The sequence below is a fragment of the Borostomias antarcticus genome (genome assembly GCF_949987555.1).
Source record: "Borostomias antarcticus genome assembly, chromosome: 1".
Taxonomy (NCBI): Eukaryota; Metazoa; Chordata; class Actinopteri; order Stomiiformes; family Stomiidae; genus Borostomias; species Borostomias antarcticus.
In genome coordinates this window covers 30,789,959-30,810,043 of record NC_140234.1, presented here as the reverse complement: position 1 = coordinate 30,810,043, position 20,085 = coordinate 30,789,959, and the positions used below count along the sequence as shown (strand labels likewise).

At 46.1% G+C, this 20,085-nt stretch overlaps 1 protein-coding gene across 1 annotated transcript in view; it reads left to right on the top strand.

The window, feature by feature from the left end:
• Positions 1-15,798: 15,798 nt before the first annotated feature.
• The window catches only part of LOC311326430 (seizure protein 6 homolog), a gene marked incomplete at both ends in the record, with an annotated part of 58,373 nt that continues 54,086 nt past the window's right edge, over positions 15,799-20,085 (top strand). The window contains 2 exons of the mRNA XM_084459323.1: positions 15,799-15,963; positions 16,228-16,386. Of these exons, the coding sequence (XP_084315449.1) occupies positions 15,799-15,963; positions 16,228-16,386 (324 nt within the window). The remainder of the gene's footprint in view (positions 15,964-16,227; positions 16,387-20,085) is intronic.

The following is a 20,085-nucleotide window of genomic DNA, read 5'->3' as shown; positions in this document are numbered from 1 at the left end:
GGGCTTGCAAACCCCTGCTATTATAAGCTAATATAATAGCCTGTACTATCCAATGGGATAGCCGCTGACGGGAGAGAGGTTTTCCCTTATAGGGAGAAGCCCATGAGACAAAGAGTCGGTCACCTCTCCTAACCAGGCCAGGTCCAGCCTGGCTTATGTACACTGATGATTCCTGTAACTTAGCTATTTTGCTGCAATTGGTTAAACTTCTGTTTCTGGACAAAGGTAAGGGATAAAAAGATTGGAGTGAAAGGATGAACATGTGGAGGTTTGGGGTATAGACCCTTAAAGTCCTCCCCACCTTCTTTATTTTGGTGCGCTGGGACTACTGCCTCTTGTGGTGCCAACAGAGAAATGCAGGCCAACATTGACCGGAGGGAAGGAGGGAGGGAGGGAGTGATAACCGGACAAACGCTATTCTAGATGCGCTGGCTTACAGCCGTGCACAAGAAAACACTGCCTCTTGTCTAGGTGCGCTGGCTTACAGCCATGCACAAAAAACTACTGCCTCTAGTCTAGTTGCGCTGGATTACAGCCATGCACGAAAAAACACTGCCTCTTATGGTAGGTGCGCTGGCTTACAGCCACACATAAAAAAACACTGCCTCTTGTAGTAGCAACATAGAACTCCAGGCGAGCTTGCCCACGCAGGGATATTGCGATATGCGGAGTGCGCCCACACAGCGCCGTGAAAGTAGCTCCACTCCTCGGTCCAATTTCATAAATTAGCCTGATCCCTGTGTCCATGTCTAACCCCTGTGTTGAAGTGGATGGTGCTTGTGTAGCCTACACTTAATACCTAGCTAGCTACAGTAGTTAGCTGGTATTCTAGCTGTAACTGCAAACACTAGATAGCTAATGCTAGCTAATAAGAAGAGTAGGTTAGCTAGTACGAATGGTTGCTAGTTTGCTAGCCTGTAGTAGGGTTGTTGTTAGCTAGTAGTTAGTAAAACTGTGTTGCTGTTAGCTAATTTTGCTAGCTAGTTTTGCATTCAGTGTTGTGTTGTCGTTGACGTCTCAAAGTTGTTTGACTCACTTACCCATCCCCAAAAGCGCTCACAAATATACTCCTCTTAAATCATGTGTTTCCGGGTGAACAACCAGCCACAAACTCTGACTTGGGCATACACGTGTATTGCACGGTGTCAAACTGTGTCATTTGGATGCAGATGGGCGAGATTGGGCTGGAAACAAGAGTAGCCTACCATGAAAGCACTTGCTGTAAAATCTGAATAGTGAGACGTTTTCTTCACCAGCATTTGAGACGAAGCCAGAAACTTAAGAAGTGTTATTCAATGTTCAGCTTCAAATCGAATCTCCATAGAGAAAAAGTCTGCAAAGCTGTAGCCTTCTCTACCTCTCTCTAGATTCTCTACCTCTCTCTCTCTCTCTCTCTCTCTCTCGCTGGAAGTGAAGCAGCTCAGTGCTGGCGAGCAAATGGAAGGATAATCTGACCGGCTCTGTTAGGCTACAAGTGAGATCACACCACAATACGACACCCTTATCAGCATCAACCCCTTCAACCTGCTTAGATGCTCATCCCTTAAGAGTCGAACAGCAAGGAAACATGCCCTGCGATATCAGGCTCTGGTGTACACTATGTTACGTACATGCGTAACGTAGATGTGTGTATTGCAGTGCGTGGTGTTAATCCATTGCTGCTGTACTTACTGTGAGGCTTAGACGCTCGCCGGTCCTCTGATCATGTTGTTTTAGAAAGGAGATGCACTTGTGAGTTCTGGCAGTTAGAAGGACATTGGCTTTTCGTACGTTAAATGCAATTATTGTAAGTCGCTTTGGATAAGGGTCAGCTAAATTACTGTAATGTAACGTAATGTCACATAGGATACCAATTAAATTCCATACACAAAGAGTCCAGAACTATTCATTTTATTATTTTTGGCTTTGAGAGAGGGGGCAGGAGGGGAGGATTAGGGATGGTGTTATTTGGTAGTAGTAGTGAGCTGTCTACAGTCTAACCTGTCTAGAAGGATTTATTGTTAAGACGATCAAGGACAGGTTACCGCCTCCCTCCCTCCAAAAAACCCACTTCTCTCCAGTTTCAGAGATGTAACATATATACAGTAGATTATCTTTGTCTGGTTCAGGTTTGAAGGGATGAAGATGTCCTGTGGTGGGCAGGGAGTGGGCATGGGGAGTTCATAGCAGAGATGATGGAGGAGAGCAGCAAGGTCCATCACTCATACTGACTCCTCCATTAACTCTTCAGCATGAGGGTGTGTCTGTGGGGGGTAGGGGGGAGCGACTGGTTCCTCTGACTGACCCCACAGATCCCCAGGAGCCAGAGTTAGGGCAAAGCAACTTCCTGTTCCTATAAAACCCTCAGCTCCACCCCATTCTATGCAAATGCTATCGGAGCTGTGTGAGTTAACGCCATATCTGGAGGGAGGGAGCACACAGAGATCTGCTGCTCTGAGACAAATTAGCCCTGACAATTTAATGTAACGGCAAGCCTTTGTGGGAACAACTCCATTTGCAAATAGCGACGTAGCTCTGGTACCTCATCAAATGTGTACCAGTGAATGGTTGGTTGGGCTAATGCATGTGAGCTTAATTCATTTTGTTCTCTGTATCAGATCTCAGCTCCTACGCCCTGACTACTGTAAATAAGAGTGCTCTCTTATATTCTCAAACCAGAATGTAACTACTGTACACTGGTGTCTGATTTTGAGATGGTGTCACACTTGTGTATTTTGTATTTCTTTGTACTCTCAAAGATAGAGTGTGAATGCTCAGTTGATATTGAGTGGTACTGTAGGTAGTCCAGTGGTTAGATCATTCAAGACCAGGCCAGGCCACTTGACAATTATTGCAAACTATTGTACCTTTGAGCAAGGTGCTTAACCCCGAGACTAGCTCACAATATTGTAAGTGGTTTTGGAAATGTCTGCTAAATGACCAAACTACATTGACATAGTTGTGGGCTCTTATAGAGAGGAAGGTGTCGCACATCCAGCTAGATGAGCCAGGTGCAGGCTACCAGAGCAGAGCTTGAAACAGGAAGAATAATACGCTCCCTTGTGGTTTTATTCTTGCCTGAGAAGGTCTTCGTCAGGCAAACACTCCTGAAAAGTACAAAGAACTCCCTCTAACTTTTTCTAGCTCTTTTGCTTGTACTGAGGTAACTTTTTACATTACATTACATTACTTTACAGTCATTTAGCAGATGCTTTTATCCAAAGCGACTAACAATAATTGCATTTAACATAGGAAAAGCCAATGTACTACTACTTGCTAGCAATCTAATTATCAATACAATACAATAAAATACAATAAGTGCTTAGGAGGGAGGATTGTTGTAGTACTTCTTGAAGAGATGAGTTTTGAGCCTGCGACGAAAGATGGGCAGCGACTCTGCTGTCCTGACATCAGTGGGCAGTTCATTCCACCACTGCGGGGCCAGGACAGAGAAGAGCTGTGACCGTGTCGATTGACCGCAGGGGCCTCGGAGTGATGGGGCAACCAGTCACCCAAGGTAGCAGAGCGTAGCGGTCGGGAGGGGGTGTAGGGTTTGACCATGGCCTGGAGGTAGGAGGGGGCTGTTCCTTTCATTGCCCTGTAGGCTAGCACCAGAGTTTTAAACTGGCTGCGAGTCGCTACAGGGAGACAGTGTAGGGAACGGAGAAAAGAAGTTGTGTGGGAGAACTTGGGGTGATTGAACACCAGGCGAACAGCAGCTTTTTTTAGATGCAAATACAGCATTAGTGAGATTCAGTGAGTCAGTGGAAATAGCTACAAACCGTGTTGGGATGCAGAGTGTGAGAGTCTCTACTGTGCCTTCCTCCGGGCCCCCCCAGGAGCTGAGTCAGACAGACTTGCTTCAGCCCTGCTGTCTAGACTCAGCCGAAGAAGACAAGAGCGCTGGGAGGAGGCCATTAACTCCATCGACTTCTCACACTCCAGCCACAAGACAAGGAGCATCCTTAACAACCTAACTGGTAGGTCCAGACACTCCCCCCGTCACTGCACCATCTCTGCAAACAAAATCGCATCACAAATTGTGAAAAGTGGGACATACGAAGGCAAAGACCGCAAATCATCACGTCTTGTGGCAAAAGAAGTGTCTGACTTCTGGAAGGCCACAACTCCTAGCGACGGTAACATATCCGGCAAATTCACACCGGAGGAGTTTGCTGTTGCCGTCCAGCATGTAAAGCCAGGGAAAGCTTCAGGGCCTGATTCTATCTGCCCGGAGCTTATACTCTATGCCTGCCTTGAAGTCCTGATTAAGAGTGTTCCTCTCTTCCTGCTTGCGCCAACTCAAGATCCCCAAAATCTGAAGAAGAGCCTTAGTTGTCGCTATCCCTAAGACAAACAAGCCTGAGGGGGAACCCAAGAGTTACCGCCCCATCTCTCTGTTATGTATCCCCTTCAAGATTCTCATCTACGCCCGCATCGAACCAATCATCGACCCGCTGCTCCCACAGGAGCAGGTCGGGTTCCGACGCGGGAGATCAAGTCACTTTGATGACTCAAGACATCGAGGACAGCTTTCTGGCTAAAAAGAAGGCCGGATCCATCTTTATAGACCTGGCGGCTGCCTACGACACCGTATGGCACCGCGGCCTCACCTGCAACGTGCTCCGTCTGCTGCTGGACAGGCACATGGTCAGCGTGATCATGGAGCTTGTCCGAAACCACAGCTTTACCCTCGCCACCGGTAGCGGACAGCGAAGCAGGCTTTGACACCTTAATGGCGTCCCCCAGGGATCTGTCCTGGCCCCCCCCTTTATCTTCACCTACGACCTGCCGATCACAGTCTCCAGGAAGTACGCCTACGCAGACGACTTTGCGCTGGTGTACTCAGCTGGAGACTGGCAGGCCGTGGAGGAGACCTTGAGCCAGGACATGCAGACACTAGTGGCATACATGGGAAATTGAGATTGAAGCTCAGCGAGGCAAAGACGGTGTCAGCGGCCTTCCACCTTAACAACAAGGAAGCCAAACGTGAGCTCTGAGTGCACATCGATGGAACACTCCTGCCATGCAGCGCCGAACCAATATATCTCGGCGTGACATTGGACAGGTTGCTCACATTCCACTGACACCTCGAGTCACTGCGGAAGAAGTTAACAGCTCGCGTGCGGCTCAAAAACACTGCATACGGCAGCCCTAGTCCTGGTCTACTCGACCAGTGAATACTGTGCACCGGTTTGGTTTCGCAGCGCTCATACCTGCCTCATCGACCTGCCTTTCGATGAAGCCTTGCGCATCGTGACAAGATGCCTGCGTCCCACTCCCGTGGACAACCTTCCCATCCTTGCAGGCATCCAGCCCGCTGGCCTCCGCCGCACAGGAACCACAGCCCGTCTCGTTTGCCGGGCCGCGGAGCCTAACCACCTGCTCCACGACAGGCTCACTGCAACAGTGGAGCCTCCCCGGCATCTCAAGTCGAGACACCCTTTTGTGCCTGCCGCACGGGATCTCCTGCAGCAATGCAGAGATCTTAACATCAGCGAGCCAGGATGGACGGACCACACCTGGGAGGCAAACACCTCCAGACTCTGTGATTTCCTCCTGGCCGCCGGTCCCTCCCCTCCTGGATTGGACAGAACAGAAGAGGAAACAGACTCAGCCAGCGATCTCTGATAACAGGATTCTGACCTGGTTATTTGGATATAAACTGGTTATTTTGGATAAACTGACCACATACTGAAAGTCTACATGGCTACTTTCTCTCCTAAAAACATATTAAAACTGACTTAACACTTGTAGAACCAAAATTATAACAGCGTTTAGCCTGCTTTAAAATCTGCGCTATCGCTGCTGGCCGGTGTGAAATGCAATCTGGTATACTTCAGTGTGAACAGTCTGCGGGTAGTGGCATACTTTTTGTTTGGTTTTTGTTTGATCTTCATCACAACATTCAAAGCCTTATCCATGAAGACTCAACGGAATTGCACAGCTACTGTACTGTATGTTATTTGATATCTTATTTTTTGGGCCTCAGCAGGTCGAAAATTGCTTCCCGTACCAAGAACATCTTGACCTTCCTCTAAAATCCCCAATCACTTTGTTACCATGACATTTTCCAATCCCTCAATTAAATTGTTTTTTCCTTTTCTAAATCTAAAATACATCACTTTGACTTCTTCTTCTTCACCTTCAATCAAACAATTATCTGTCAATCATCATGGCTAACAATCATGTGAAGACAGAGCTTGAAACCATCTAATGACTAGAGGGAATTCTGGAGAGAGCACCGACCTAGCTTTTATAAATCACTTAGTTATTACATACATGTCAGTCACAATCATTCATCTTCACAGGCACTGTGTAGGCTCTCAAATATATATATATATATATATATATATATATATATATATATATATACACTCCAGGCTCCCATACACACCCCAGTCCAAACCCTGTATTTCTAGCGCCCCCACATGAGGAGCGGGCTAACTCAAAGTTTTGTTTTAATTCACGGATCCGTCCTGTGGTTCGGATCCGCTCCAAAATGTAATGAATTCTAAGTTGTCCCATGCTACAGTACACGCCCATCGAGTTTTGTGAAAATCATTCTGGTAGTTTTTGTGTAATACTGCTAACAAACAAACCAATAAATAAATAAAAAAACACTCACCACCAAAAACATTACCTCTCACCCGGCGCTGTAGCTAGGGGGGAGGTAACTATTAAACACATTAGGGGACATGCACCTATGATCTCACCTCACAACAAGCCAGCAGCTGCATGCCACTGGCAACCACAAGTACGCTTATCAAATTAATGCTAAAAGCCGACCAGGCACCAAGCTCAGTCATTTCAGCGTAGTGCTAGGGAGTAGTGGCTAGTCCATTGGTTAAGCTTCAGTCCTACCTTTGTGCTTTTGAGCAAGGCACCCCCCTGTAGCCTAGCTCATCCATGGACACTGCACAGTGGGGGGAGCTGGTGCTCACCTCGACTGTGTGCAATGTGGAGGGCATGACTTGACATTTCAGTTGTTTCCCTTATGTAAGGAATAATGCTGAATCTTGTACGTATAACAGTCTCAGAGGATCAATACTGCACAGAAGTTCAGATCACTGGAGTTGAAACAGAACAGAGTGCAGCTGCAACACGTGGTCGTGATTATGATCTATACTGGCCAGCAGGAAACATGTACAGCTCAGCACTTTACACTCTGTAATATGCCTCTGTCCTTTCTTTTTTTGGTCATTGCACCAAAGATCCTCCTGAGTGTGAAGTTGTAATATAGATGACAAAGCTTTAAAGTTTGGTTAGGTCCCTCTTTGTACACATCAAAATGCTATCTGTAAATGGACAAATGGAAAAGAGATAAGAACAAATGGGGAAAAAAGAAAGATCAACAATTGTTTATTTGATTGTTTATTTGGTTGTTTATTTGATTGTATCTGTAAAAAGCCACACGAGAGAAAGGTCCCCTCAGAATTGCAGCACGCTGGCTGTCATGTAGAGAGCCATCATACTCGGCCCATCTGTGATTGAATCAGTGGTCGACTCGTCTCTGTTATCTAGAGGTGTCAGAGAGACACAGTCAGGTGTTGTTGCTCTAGCTTGTCGGGGGGGGGGGGGGGGGGGTCTGATAAGGCAGGTCACGTCTACCGCAGGAAACAACCACCCCCCCACAGACGACCCCAGACACAGATGGGACCCTCTCAGATGACAGCATCTACCCTCTCCCTGTGCCGGTGCGAACCCACACCATATTGGTGTGATATATGAGGACATTATAATCAATCTGAAAAAGGCTTTTCAGTCAAGGAAGGGCCTACTGTAGTCTATGATGGGATGGATTTGAATTGTAGTGAGTTTAGAACATTCCTTAAATGTATTTAGAATCATTATCAGAATCCCCAAGTACTGTACACCATGACTGTACATTGTATTGGACATTCTCCCAATGCCCTAAATTACCCATTGTTCTAGTCAAAACGCTGCCAGTTCCTGCCAATTTGATTACTATAGCAATAATTACAAGGTTTGACAAATGTTACTCTAATCAAGCACAATTTTATTGAAAAAAATAGATAATTGTAGTTCTATGTGTATTACCAGTAATTTCTTCATTTTAGCTCATTTGTTGTGTGCCACTCACAGAACTTATGGTGCCTGTCACCAGGGATCCAAGTTCAAGGACGAAAGCCTAGCCAAGCTAATTTAGGCCAAGCCTGCCAATGCGCTGTAGTATGTTTGGCAATACTTTATATTAAGGCATTAGTTAATAGCTAATAAGCAGGGTTGGAGTTATGTGGGAGCCAATGGGAGCTGAGCTCCAGTAAGGAGGGGTCTGAGCTTTCATGAAAGCAGTAAAATCATCTGTGGGGGTCGCTACCCAACAACCATTATTTAAATCACAAATAATGGCTAATAATAATAATTTTTTACGCCTCGTGGGGTAATTAGCCTCCGCATCGTGCATTATTTTTTGATGACAGCACACCTTGTCGTGTATTATCCCTTACAGTAGCCGCTGTGGTGTCTTCCAACATGGAGGAACAATGGGCATTCCAAATATTCTGAGAAAGTGCATCCCTAACATAACTTAAAATTACATAAAATATGGTGAAGACAATGTTTCAGAAGAGTAATTAAAGGCATGAATAGTTTTGCAATTCAATAAAAGACAAAAAATGACTATCTTGGACTCGCTGCCAGTCTGTATTTGCCAGTCTCCTTAATCTACTGTACAGTAGCATAGCCTACTGGTGTAACCGAGTGAATTGTGAGTCCTCGTAAACCTTCATGGAGTGAGTGTAGTTCTCTGAGGTAGTGGTACCGAGTAGCTGGTGAAACTCACGCCCCTAATATAAAGGATGTGCTAACAACCCCTGCTGATAGAGATAAATCTTTGGTATAGTTGTTAGCACATCCGACTTGCAAGTGCAAGGTTGTTGGTTCACGTCCCGCCCTGGACAATCCCTTTACATGGGTCAAAGAATAAGAAACTACACAGATGAGAGTATTACCATTGCAGTGTCCCACATCAATTCCAGTGTGAAATTATGAAAGACTGGACTGCATTTATCGGTCACACATTACAATAAGGGTCACAAAAAACATTAGTTAACTGTTAACTAATGCTTATTTAGGGTTAGGCTAGGTAACTAATGTTAATTAATACCTTAGTTAGGGTTAGGGTTAGGGTTAGGGTTAGGGTTAGGTGAGTTAACTTAGTTCACATAAATAACATTAGTAAATGGTTAATAGAGACATTAGTTAACTGTTACTTAATGCTTAATAATGCATTAACTAATATTTATTAATGTACCCTTATTGTAAAGTGTTACCCATTTATCTATAATATATATATTTTATATTATGTCATAATATAAATATTATGTTATATAACATGTCTTATAAATATCTTACTATCTATCAATAACATGTTTATAATGCTGTTATTAACACTTATACATGTCTTATTAACATATAGTAATGTTAATAAACATCTGAGTAGGAGATTATTACCTATTGACTAATGCTTAATAAGATGACCGTAATATAAAGTATTACAGTCTTTTTCAGGCTACAGTTGTCTGTCTGCTTTCCCTATTCAATATTGTACCGCTCAAACACTGTTTTTTTTCTTGCCGATGCACAGATTGCTGTGTGGGGAAATGCTTTTTATTCAGCTCTCGTTTACGCTCCTCTAATAAGCCTTCTTCAATAAAAGCCAGTCCACAGACACACTGCAGCTTGGTTTTTGTTTGCTTTCCCTGATTGGTCCTCTAGATTGTCCTCTCTGTCAGCACCATAATTCAACCTTCTCTGGGGAAATCAAGCAATAGCACACTTTTTTTGAGTGAGGAGAAAGTTGATGAGATAAAATTGGAATTTTCTATTTCTATTTTTCAGTAGAGCAGCCTCACTGAGGGAACCAGCTGCCAGCCATGAACCCAGGGTTCAAAGGTTGCGGCAGCCGTGACTGCAGTCCCCGGAGTTTGATCCTTCACATTGATATCTCTCTGATTTCCGCTGACCAATGTCACACTCCGCATCTCAGACTGACCCGGTTCTGTGTTTGGCTGGGCTAGGTCAGCACCCAACTGGTGTGTGTGTCTAAAATGGCGACTAAGGCATCATGAATTGTGTGTCTGAACGCTGGCAGAAAACCTGTCTGTGTCAAATGCCACTGGAATACAGGGTAAAACAATAAAAATTGTCATTGGGTTTTTTACGAAGGCTCTCCGAGTACAATTGTATCTATCTGAAGTGTCATGGTTGCTTTTTGTTAAAATCTTCAGTTTTGCCAATTTTAAGATGCTATTCAACTAATGTAGTCTAACTATTTACTGAAGCATACATAATGTTAGTAGAGAGTGTGTAAAGGGCAGCTACTAATGAATAGTACTAGAGGCGCGGTGGCTCAATGAGCAGTTTGAATCTTGCCTCCTCCAGTCCACATGTTGAAGTGTCCTTGGGCGAGACACTGAACCCCAAATTGCTCCCAATGAGCAGGCTAGCACCTTGCATGGCAGCTGCTGCCATTGGTGTGTGAATGTGTGTGTGAATAAGAGGCCATTGTAAAGCGCTTTATATAAAAGCGCTATATAAGTGCAGTCCATTTACCATACTACCAATGTTTTTTTTCTTAATTGGTCTACATTAAAATCACATTAGTCCCCTGCTTTATGTATGAACCCCCCTCTCTCTCTCTCTCTCTCCTCACCCTATCTTATTGACTCAAGACAGGACAAAGGAATGCTGGCTCAGAGACAAAAGCCATATGTAACTCACATGTTAAACTCCTTAATTTAACACAGTTCCTACTATAAGTGAAGTTTATTCATTATTCTAATAAAATGATTACTACATGAGAGTAATACAGATGCGATTAATGTAATACAGTATAATACAATATAAAAATATACTACAATCCCAACCCCCCACAAATTAATCACCCATTCATTTATTCACAGATTAAACTGATTTTGAGGCAGAACCAGCCCAGCCGTTCACCAGCGCTGGACAAGATGCCCTGAAACCTTAGTTTGAGTATTACTGAAGTGATGTGTTTCGTTCTTGAGGGAAATTGTAAACTGTGTCAAAGCATACTGACAGTCCAATTACTGTTGAAAGGCTTTATTTGACCTACAAGCGTGCAATCAATTGTTGTCGGACTTGGACAGCGTGTCTGTTGTCCGGGCCCAGGACTGGGTCAGGACGCACACCCTGTTGATGAGGTGGCCGGAGGGGTAGTGGTACACCACGTTTCATGGCAATGTTGTGCAGGAACCTGAAACAATGAAAATATGGCCACAATTAATAACATGCACAACTGATTGTATAAGGCTGATTGAGGTGGGCGCTCTAATGTTTTAGCACAAATTAAACCATTTCTCAGCTGTTCTCTTCATACACACCTTCTCCGGTTTGTACAGCAGCTTGCCACTTGCTGCGTCCAAACACAGCCAGCGTCTTGGAGCGAGTGTGTGCGTGTAGGCAACCTCCTGCTCAGTCTGAGGGTTGGTGAGTGTGAGGGTTTGGTTTTGGGACCCAGGCGCAACAGGAAAGGAGGAGGCAAGGAACGGTAAAGCCCGGAGGGGCGATTTAATAAGATCAAAAAGGGGGATGTGGTAGTCGTACAGCCGATGGTCAGGCAGGAGCGTGGTAGTCGTACAGGCGATGGTCAGGCAGGAGCTGGGTTGTCGTACAGGCGATGGTCAGGCAGGAGCGGGGTTGTCGTACAGGCGATGGTCAGGCAGGAGCGGGGTTGTCGTACAGGCGATGTTCAGGCAGGAGCGGGGTTGTCGTACAGGCGATGGTCAGGCAGGAGCGTTGTCGTACAGGCGATGGTCAGGCAGGAGCGGGGTTGTCGTACAGGCGATGGTCAGGCAGGAGCGGGGTCGTACAGGCGGTGGTCAGGCAGGAGCGGGGTAATCGTACAGACGTGGGTCAGGCAGGAACTGGAGAGATGAGGAGGGGAGGCAGGGTGAGTGAGAGTAATCACGGGGAACGGGAAAAAACACTACAAAATACGGGTAAGGAGATTGTAGGCTAGGCTATACTTTACCACAAGAGTATTATGGTAAGATCTGGCGATGAGTGGAGTGTAGACCAGGTTCTTGTAGAGGTTGAAGGTGATTGCAGAACGAGGGACAGGTGTGGTGATGATAATTGGGAACCGGTGAGTAGAGCCGCGCCAGCGTCATCGTCGGAGACGAGCGCGCCGTTCTTGTCTTTGCGCACGGGCCGATGTGCTGGGCATGTCGGGATCCGATTCTTCGTCACCGGAGAGGGAGGAGACTGCCGAGTCCGCGGAGCTGGCCGGAGACGGGGAACGCCCGGCAGTGGGGGGAAACTCCGGAGAGCCAGAGCGTTGTATGCCCGGGCTGATGCGACGTGCGGTAGAGCGCGTAGGACGCCCCGAGCGCGCAGCGGGCCCAGAGGGGAGAGAGGGAGACGGTTGTGGAGGCGAGGGCATGCGAGCCGTAACAGTGAGTGGTGTCATCAACCAGGGGGCCAGCGCATATCCACCATCTCCTTATAAGACAAGTCATTAGAAGAATAGAAGCCTATACTGTTGCTGGAACGATTAATTACGCACAGATAATTATGCACAGATACCAATTAGCCATGCGTCTCCAGCGTCTCCTTGTTCGAGGTGTACACCCACACAGCTGTTTTGTAATGTGTAGGAGTCATGTGTACCTCCTGGGAAGCGGGACACCACGTTGAGCAGGTGGTTCTGGGCGTCGCAGATGACTTGCACATTGATGGAGTGGTATTGCTTTCTGTTGAGGTATGGAAATGGATCTGGAGAGGGTGCCTTGATGCGCACGTGCGTGCAGTCAATTGCCCCGATGGTGTTGAGCAGACCAGCAATGGCATGGAATCCTCTCTTGACTGGGATTTGTTGCTGTGCGGTATATGGGAATTGAATGTATTGTGTGGGTCAGTTGTATGATTCCATCTAGACCTGGTCCAGGGCGATATCCTACAGATAACGCCCTGTTACTCTCAATGCAATTTACCTATGAATGCGCTTCCTCGGCCCGGTCGTCCGAGTCTACAGACAAAACCGTTTCGTTACTCACAAAAGTAAACACATCGTTGGAAAGATTAAAGCCTTTTCTCCGAGGTCGCTACAGTTTGTAGTCCCCCACCTTTCAAATAAAAGTTCAAATTTGTACACTTACTGTAAATGGCTAATATCCAAACACTTCTACTGGTGATTCGGCGCTCTCCGCTTTGTTTAGCCTACTCACTGCTGCCGCCCATGTTGGGATGATTCAGAAAAAAAAATATATAATGCATTCAGGAATGAGGACCAATGCTACTTCTGATAACCCTGACACATTGATTTCAGTGTTATTGCTGTGTGTACAAAATATTTATGTTTTGCTCATCCTGGAAGCTTGACAATTGAGGCCATTTCTCTTCACTTTACTTCTTTTCACTTGTACTTTATGAATAGAGGCTTATTCTGTAGACCAATAACCATACTGTATATGTGCGTTTGGATTGTTTGGGGAGCGTTTGAACAATAACTTATGTACAGACCATACTAATTGTATTTTGTGTGAATGATGTACATCACTTGTGCAAGTACACGTCTTCTATGTAGTGCTATGCATTTAACCCTCTTCTGATGTAAGTCAGAAGACACTGAGATTACAAAACAGTAACACAACTGTAAATATAAATGACACTTACAGTACATGGTCATTTGTCTGTAGGCTTCAATTATAGGAACCCCTGTGCTCTAGTTATTCAAGTGGTGCCTGGTAAATCCCAGCAAACCTTGTCATACCATTCTCGTTTGCTTTTCTCTTAAAGAAGCCTTCCTCATGGGATTGCACAGCCACCGTCTTCCAGGTATAAATACTTCACAGATTTGATCTCTTGCGCATCAATATGTCCCACCCCAGTTTATATATACGAAGATGATCATAATGACGGTGGTGCGTCTGGTCACAGTGTGACGATGATGTCGCTGAGTGAAGAGGCGGAGGGGGGGGGGGGCGGGCGGGACTGCAGCGCACCATCCGTCACGGCCGCAGGCTGCAGTTGGCGGTGGGCGCAGTGACAGGGTGCTTGATCTTCCCTGGGGCTGCAAGGCAGTGATAGCCCCCCCCCCCACGTCTCTCTGTGAGACCGTCCACCTATATTTCTTCATCTAATTGGATTGCGAGCTGTCAGCGGCTGGTTTGTATCTTCGAAGCCCCGTTCTCTCCTAACCCAGGCTCGTCTGCTGGGTGCTTGGCTCAGGGCCGGTCTATCTACAGGAAGTGGAGCAGCACACAGCAGTCTCACTCACACCTATCTCACCATCCCTATGGACATCCGTCTTCTACCGTCCATCTCCTCACCTCTCACTCAGCTATCTCTTTACTTCTATATGCTGTTAGCCTAGTGTCTAGCCTAGTGTTAACCTGAAGTCTACTTCTTCTACAGTTCCTCTTTCCAGTTCCCGAATGTTCGGACCTCTTTGCCACTTTTCACTATCACTTAGTCTCCCAACCTCTGCTTTCCTAGTTTCACTACCGCTGAGCCTTCCCAGCATGCCTCAGTGAGGCCAGGTCTGCTACTCTGTAAGCAGGTGTCCACTGCTGATTTTGAGGCTCAGCCGATGCAGAATGATTACGTATCTGCTTGCTTGGTTTTCATTCTTAGATTGATATAGACGCAATGGACAGAGATTTGAGTCGTATGCTTGTGTGTTGATTCTCTAGATCAGGGTTTCCCAACCTGGGGTCCGGGTCCCCCTTAGGGGGGCACCAACAATTTCAGGGGGGGCGCCAGGCCTCAGACAATTTGAGGTCTTAATATTAGCTAGACAAATATTTGTCAAAGAATCATGTTATTGACATGTCACACAGCAATTTTAACAAAATACATGATTGTATATGATGAAGGGCCAAAAAGCCTTGTATTTACGGCACAACAATACCATATAAATTCAACAAATTAATCAGAAACTATGAATCGTTTCAACATTAATATTACTGCTACATTGGCGAAGCACTTCATTTTACCCTAACTTACACCTGATGTAATTTGCACACACAAACATACACAGACTGGACGTTCACAGCGATTTGGGGGGGGGCGCAAATTCCATCAGGTGTAAGTAGGGGGCTCTGGGGAAGAAAGGTTGGGAACCCCAGAGGGACAGAGATTGGGAGAGCTGGAGCTGCTGCTGAACTGATGTGACTGACATCCCGGGACTCAGTCTCCAACGTCTTGAGAGGATCATCTCAACCACGTGGGACTCAATCTGATACAGGAATAGTGAAGTTGACGTACTGTGACAGTCAAGCCGATATAGAGAACCGAGTCGAAGCGAAATAGGGGGCCCTGGGTGAACTGTACTGTCAGTCACCACTACTGCTCTGCAGGGTCACTAAACCCAAAGGCCCCTATATCAAGACAAGAATGACAACACAGAAATAATGGCCATAGAAATAAGTTTTCACCCTCCTAAACCCTGTTTGGCATTCATTCATGATTGGCAGACATGTCTGCAACTGGCATAATGCATATTTGACCTTTAACTTTACTGAAATAGTGAACTAACTCCAGCCTAATCCTGTTTTCCAGCTCAGTGTTTTCGTTATGTTGCTACCTCAGTCTACAGTACATGCCTGCTGTTTGTTGGTGGTGTTGGAATGTTTCACAGCGTGTTCGTTCTGACGATCCCTCGCCAGCTTCTGTTAAACACAGACATGAAGGACATGAGCCAGACAGCAGCTGCTAGCCCAGTGATCCTCCCTGCCTGGTCTCCTCCTAAAACAGCCTCTTCCTCTCCCTCTCCTTCACCGGGGGCTGTCATCTTTTCTGCGTTCAGAAGAAGGCTTCTGAAGTGTCATGTCGGATACGAGAAACTGCTCTCGCTGCTACCACAGAGTTGTTTTCTTCTCAGGAACTCTGACAGGTTCTGTCTGCTGGCTGAAAGGCTCGCTTTTAGCTCCCGTTATACCCTCCATCCTGAACCGACCCAATGTCACCCAATCCTGGGTATTCGCCTATAGGGTACAAAGTGGATCCTCCGTTCTCTATTTTTAACACCCACCCAATTAGACAAGAGAGGAGAAGATTCAGCCAGATTGAAAGTGCTTGTACAGTAGCCTACTCTAGAGCTTGTACGTACGTGGTTGCAGCTATTGTGAATTTGCACATGTTTCTTTCCAAAAAGGTATAGCATGGATTTCAGAACCATCAGCCATTTTGTCTACTGGTCCATTGCTCGTAACACAGAGATACCTACAGGACTGTAACCCCTGGCTCCTATCACAGAGATACCTACAGCACTGTAACCCCTGGCTCCTATCACAGAGATACCTACAGCACTGTAACCCCTGGCTCCTATCACAGAGATACCTACAGGACTGTAACCCCTGGCTCCTATCACAGAGATACCTACAGCACTGTAACCCCAGGCTGGGATGGGAGGAGGTGAGGGGTGGGATGGGGTGGGATGATTTCTGAGAGAGCAGTGTAGGATGAGCATGGTGTTTAAGGACGATCTGTTTCTGCGTCGGCCAGCGTCTCCTCCTGAGCACAGCCTGATTGGGCTCCAGAGGGCTTGTTGATGACTCCTCCCCCATGATGTCAGTGGCGTGGCGTGAAAACCTGCTGTGGGAAGTCAACGGATGTTTTTTGTATGTGTGTGGACAGAATCAGATGGATTTGATTTCAGTCACATTATCAGCTATCTCACGTCTTTGAGATCTATTAGTCAGTTCCAAAATGGATTAGAATACTAATTTAGATTAGTTTTTAGATGAGTTATGTTTTCAGAAATTAGAATGTGGATAAACCAGCATAATTAATGAAGATATAACCTTTTGTCAGGGTACTGTAAATGGTAAATGTTCTGCACTTATATAGTACTTTTATTCAAAGCGCTTCACAATGAAGGAAAGGGATGTGCTTGTGGTAGCCTCCTTGGCTGTGAATGTGACAGTCTCCAGCCACAGCTCTGCTCTGAGCTGCTGAGACTGTGCAGATCCTGGTGGATGACTGCCACACAGCGAGAGCTAGCAGGCCCCCCCGGCTTCTGTGTTTTTGGCAAGGAGAGCGAGAAAAATGAAATGAAATGAAAGCATGTCTGGACTCGAGCTTGTTAAGGAGGGGAAGAGACTTTAATTACTCAGGCTTTGTACTGCCTCACAAAGAGCCAGCTTAGCTAATCTGCAGCTCAAGGGTGAATGTTTGTAGCAAACAAATAAAAAAAAGACTATCTGGGCAGAAAAAGCATTATTGGAGGAGGGTTTACAGGAAATTGGCGTGGAATTGCAGGATTTCAATTAGAGAGGCTTATGGATGCAATAGGAAGTATATTCAGAATGCCATGAAGCCTTTCAGTCAGGAAGCCGTCTGTGCAGGGTGGAACTCTGCTGCTTGAACTTAATGAATGTAAATGATCAGTTAATCTACGGGGGCAGCTATCAGTGTTGGGTTGTGTGGCCGATAAGCCCTGTCCATATGAAGCCCCGTGATAAAACCAGCCTGCAGAGGAGACTATTGTGGCGCTGACAGTGACGGGCGTAATGTTGTCCGGTGCTGGACTCTGTTATGCCCGTGCAGACCTCTCCTGTCCCAGACTGAGTTGGGGGGGGTGGGCTCAGCTCAGCAGAGTGCATCGCTTGGCTCCTCTCCGCCACGGATCAATGTGGCTCCACTGATAGCCGGTGTCCTTGTATTGATCCTACCTGCTTTCTCTTTGTTCCTTTGGCCATTATGAAGATGGAAGAATGACCTTTTCCCAAAGGCATCTGCGGCAAGTGAAAAGGACACAGTTTTGGTAGTCAGGTGAAAAGACTTCTTAAATTAGAACCTGGCCTTTTCTGCTCTGTTCTCGCCGTTGCTGGTGGTGTTTGCAGTAGATGTGCATTTTGGATTCAATTGTTCAACCCTCAGCGTTTCCCACTGGATTTCCTGTCACTCATTTATGCTCCCGCACGTTAAGAAGCTAGCTACGTTCGCTATTATAATGTCTCCGCCTTCCACTCAACGTGGTCTACAGGAGGTCTTGGCTGTTTCAGCGTGGTCTGCATGGAACTACTCACCTCTGAACCAATACTCACCTCTGAACCAATACTCACCCCTGAACCAATACTCACCCCTGAACAAATACTCACCCCTGAACCAATACTCACCCCTGAACCAATACTCACCCCTGAAACATGTAACTCCTCACCTCTGAACGATGTACAGTAACTGTACTGACCCCTGAACCAATACTCACCTCTGAACCATGTAACTCCTCACGCCTGGACCATGGAACTACTCACCTTGACCAAGCAACTACACTGTACTCACCTCTGAGTCAATACTCTCCCCTGAGTCAATACTCACCCCTGAATCAATACTCTCCCCTGAGCCAATACTCACCCCTGAATCAATACTCTCCCCTGAATCAATACTCACCCCTGAGCCAATACTCACCCCTGAATCAATACCCACCCCTGAGCCAATACTCTCCCCTGAATCAATACTCTCCCCTGAGCCAATACTCACCTCTGAGCCAATACTCACCCCTGAGTCAATACTCTCCTCTGAGCCAATACTCTCCCCTGAGCCAATACTCACCCCTGAGCCAATACTCACCCCTGAGCCAATACTCACCCCTGAGCCAATACTCTCCCCTGAGCCAATACTCACCCCTGAGTCAATACTCACCCCTGAGCCAATACTCTCCCCTGAGTCAATACTCTCCCCTGAATCAATACTCTCCCCTGAATCAATACTCACCCCTGAGTCAATACTCACCCCTGAATCAATACTCACCCCTGAGTCAATACTCACCCTGAATCAATACTCTCCCCTGAGCCAATACTCTCCCCTGAGTCAATACTCTCCCCTGAGTCAATACTCTCCCCTGAATCAATACTCTCCCCTGAATCAATACTCACCCCTGAGTCAATACTCACCCCTGAATCAATACTCACCCCTGAATCAATACTCTCCCCTGAGCCAATACTTTCCCCTGAATCAACTCTCCCCTGAGCCAATGCAGTACAGTAGGCCCTGAACCATGCAGTACCATAGGCCCTGTTTTCCTAAGACACCAGGCTCTTTCATTCATCATTGGGAGTTGTAGAAATTGTTTAGCGTACTTGGAGCCAGTGTGTAGTGGCTAGGCTACAATATGCTGGGGCAGTGTACAGTGAAATCATCGGAGGGAAAAAGATCCGACTTCGTTTGCTTCCCTGACATTTTTTTAAGCCTTGGTTGAATTCCCATGGCCTTAAATGCTTGTTTTCCAAGGTTTAATTATTAAGGATTTACTATATTCACTGTTTAAGAAATAAATCCTGTTCTAGAAAACTCAAGTGATAAACACCAAAGTGTCCCCCAAGGCAGTTCTCTTCTCTCAGAATCTGCCTTTGTGTCTCCGGAAGTGTCAAATTACTGACACAGTTGAAGGGGGTAGAACGGGTATTACTGACACAGTTGAAGGGGGTAGAACGGGTATTACTGACACAGTTGAAGGGGGTAGAATGGGTATTACCGACACAGTTGAAGGGGGTAGAATGGGTATTACCGACACAGTTGAAGGGGGTAGAACGGGTATTCGTGGTCTTTGCAACAAATGGTTGAACTACTGGACCCTCATTCTGACCCTTTAAAGGCTACCATCATTTGCTCCCTCTTATTTAAACAAGAAAGGAACTGAGGGCAAAACTAACACGATTTCATATTAAAGATGTTAGACTTTCTGTCACAAATCAGCATTGGTCTTCTGATTGACTACATTCCCCTGGCAACGTGCCATTTGCATGAGTATAGTATGACTGACTAGTTTTTGCAGATGTGATTAATCCCTCCCAAGCCCTCAATCCTCTACTGAACTGCTGCTGCTTTGGGGAGAATAGATGTGAAGACTACGCTGTGCTTTTCGACACCTCTGGAAAAAAAACACAGAAATAATACAGTTGGCGTGTTCTGTTTAGTTTGAGACATCATCAATGTCTTTCTGTTTAGTTTGAGACATCATCAATGTGTCTGATGTACTTCAGAGCGCTTATATTAGCGCCACCTGGTGGAGGTGCAGGGTGTAGCGTGTGCTGCTGCTACAATAGGCCCTGATTGTTTGAATCAGATTGCTATTAGCTCAGGGAGAGGGCAAGCTATTATGGTGGAAATGAA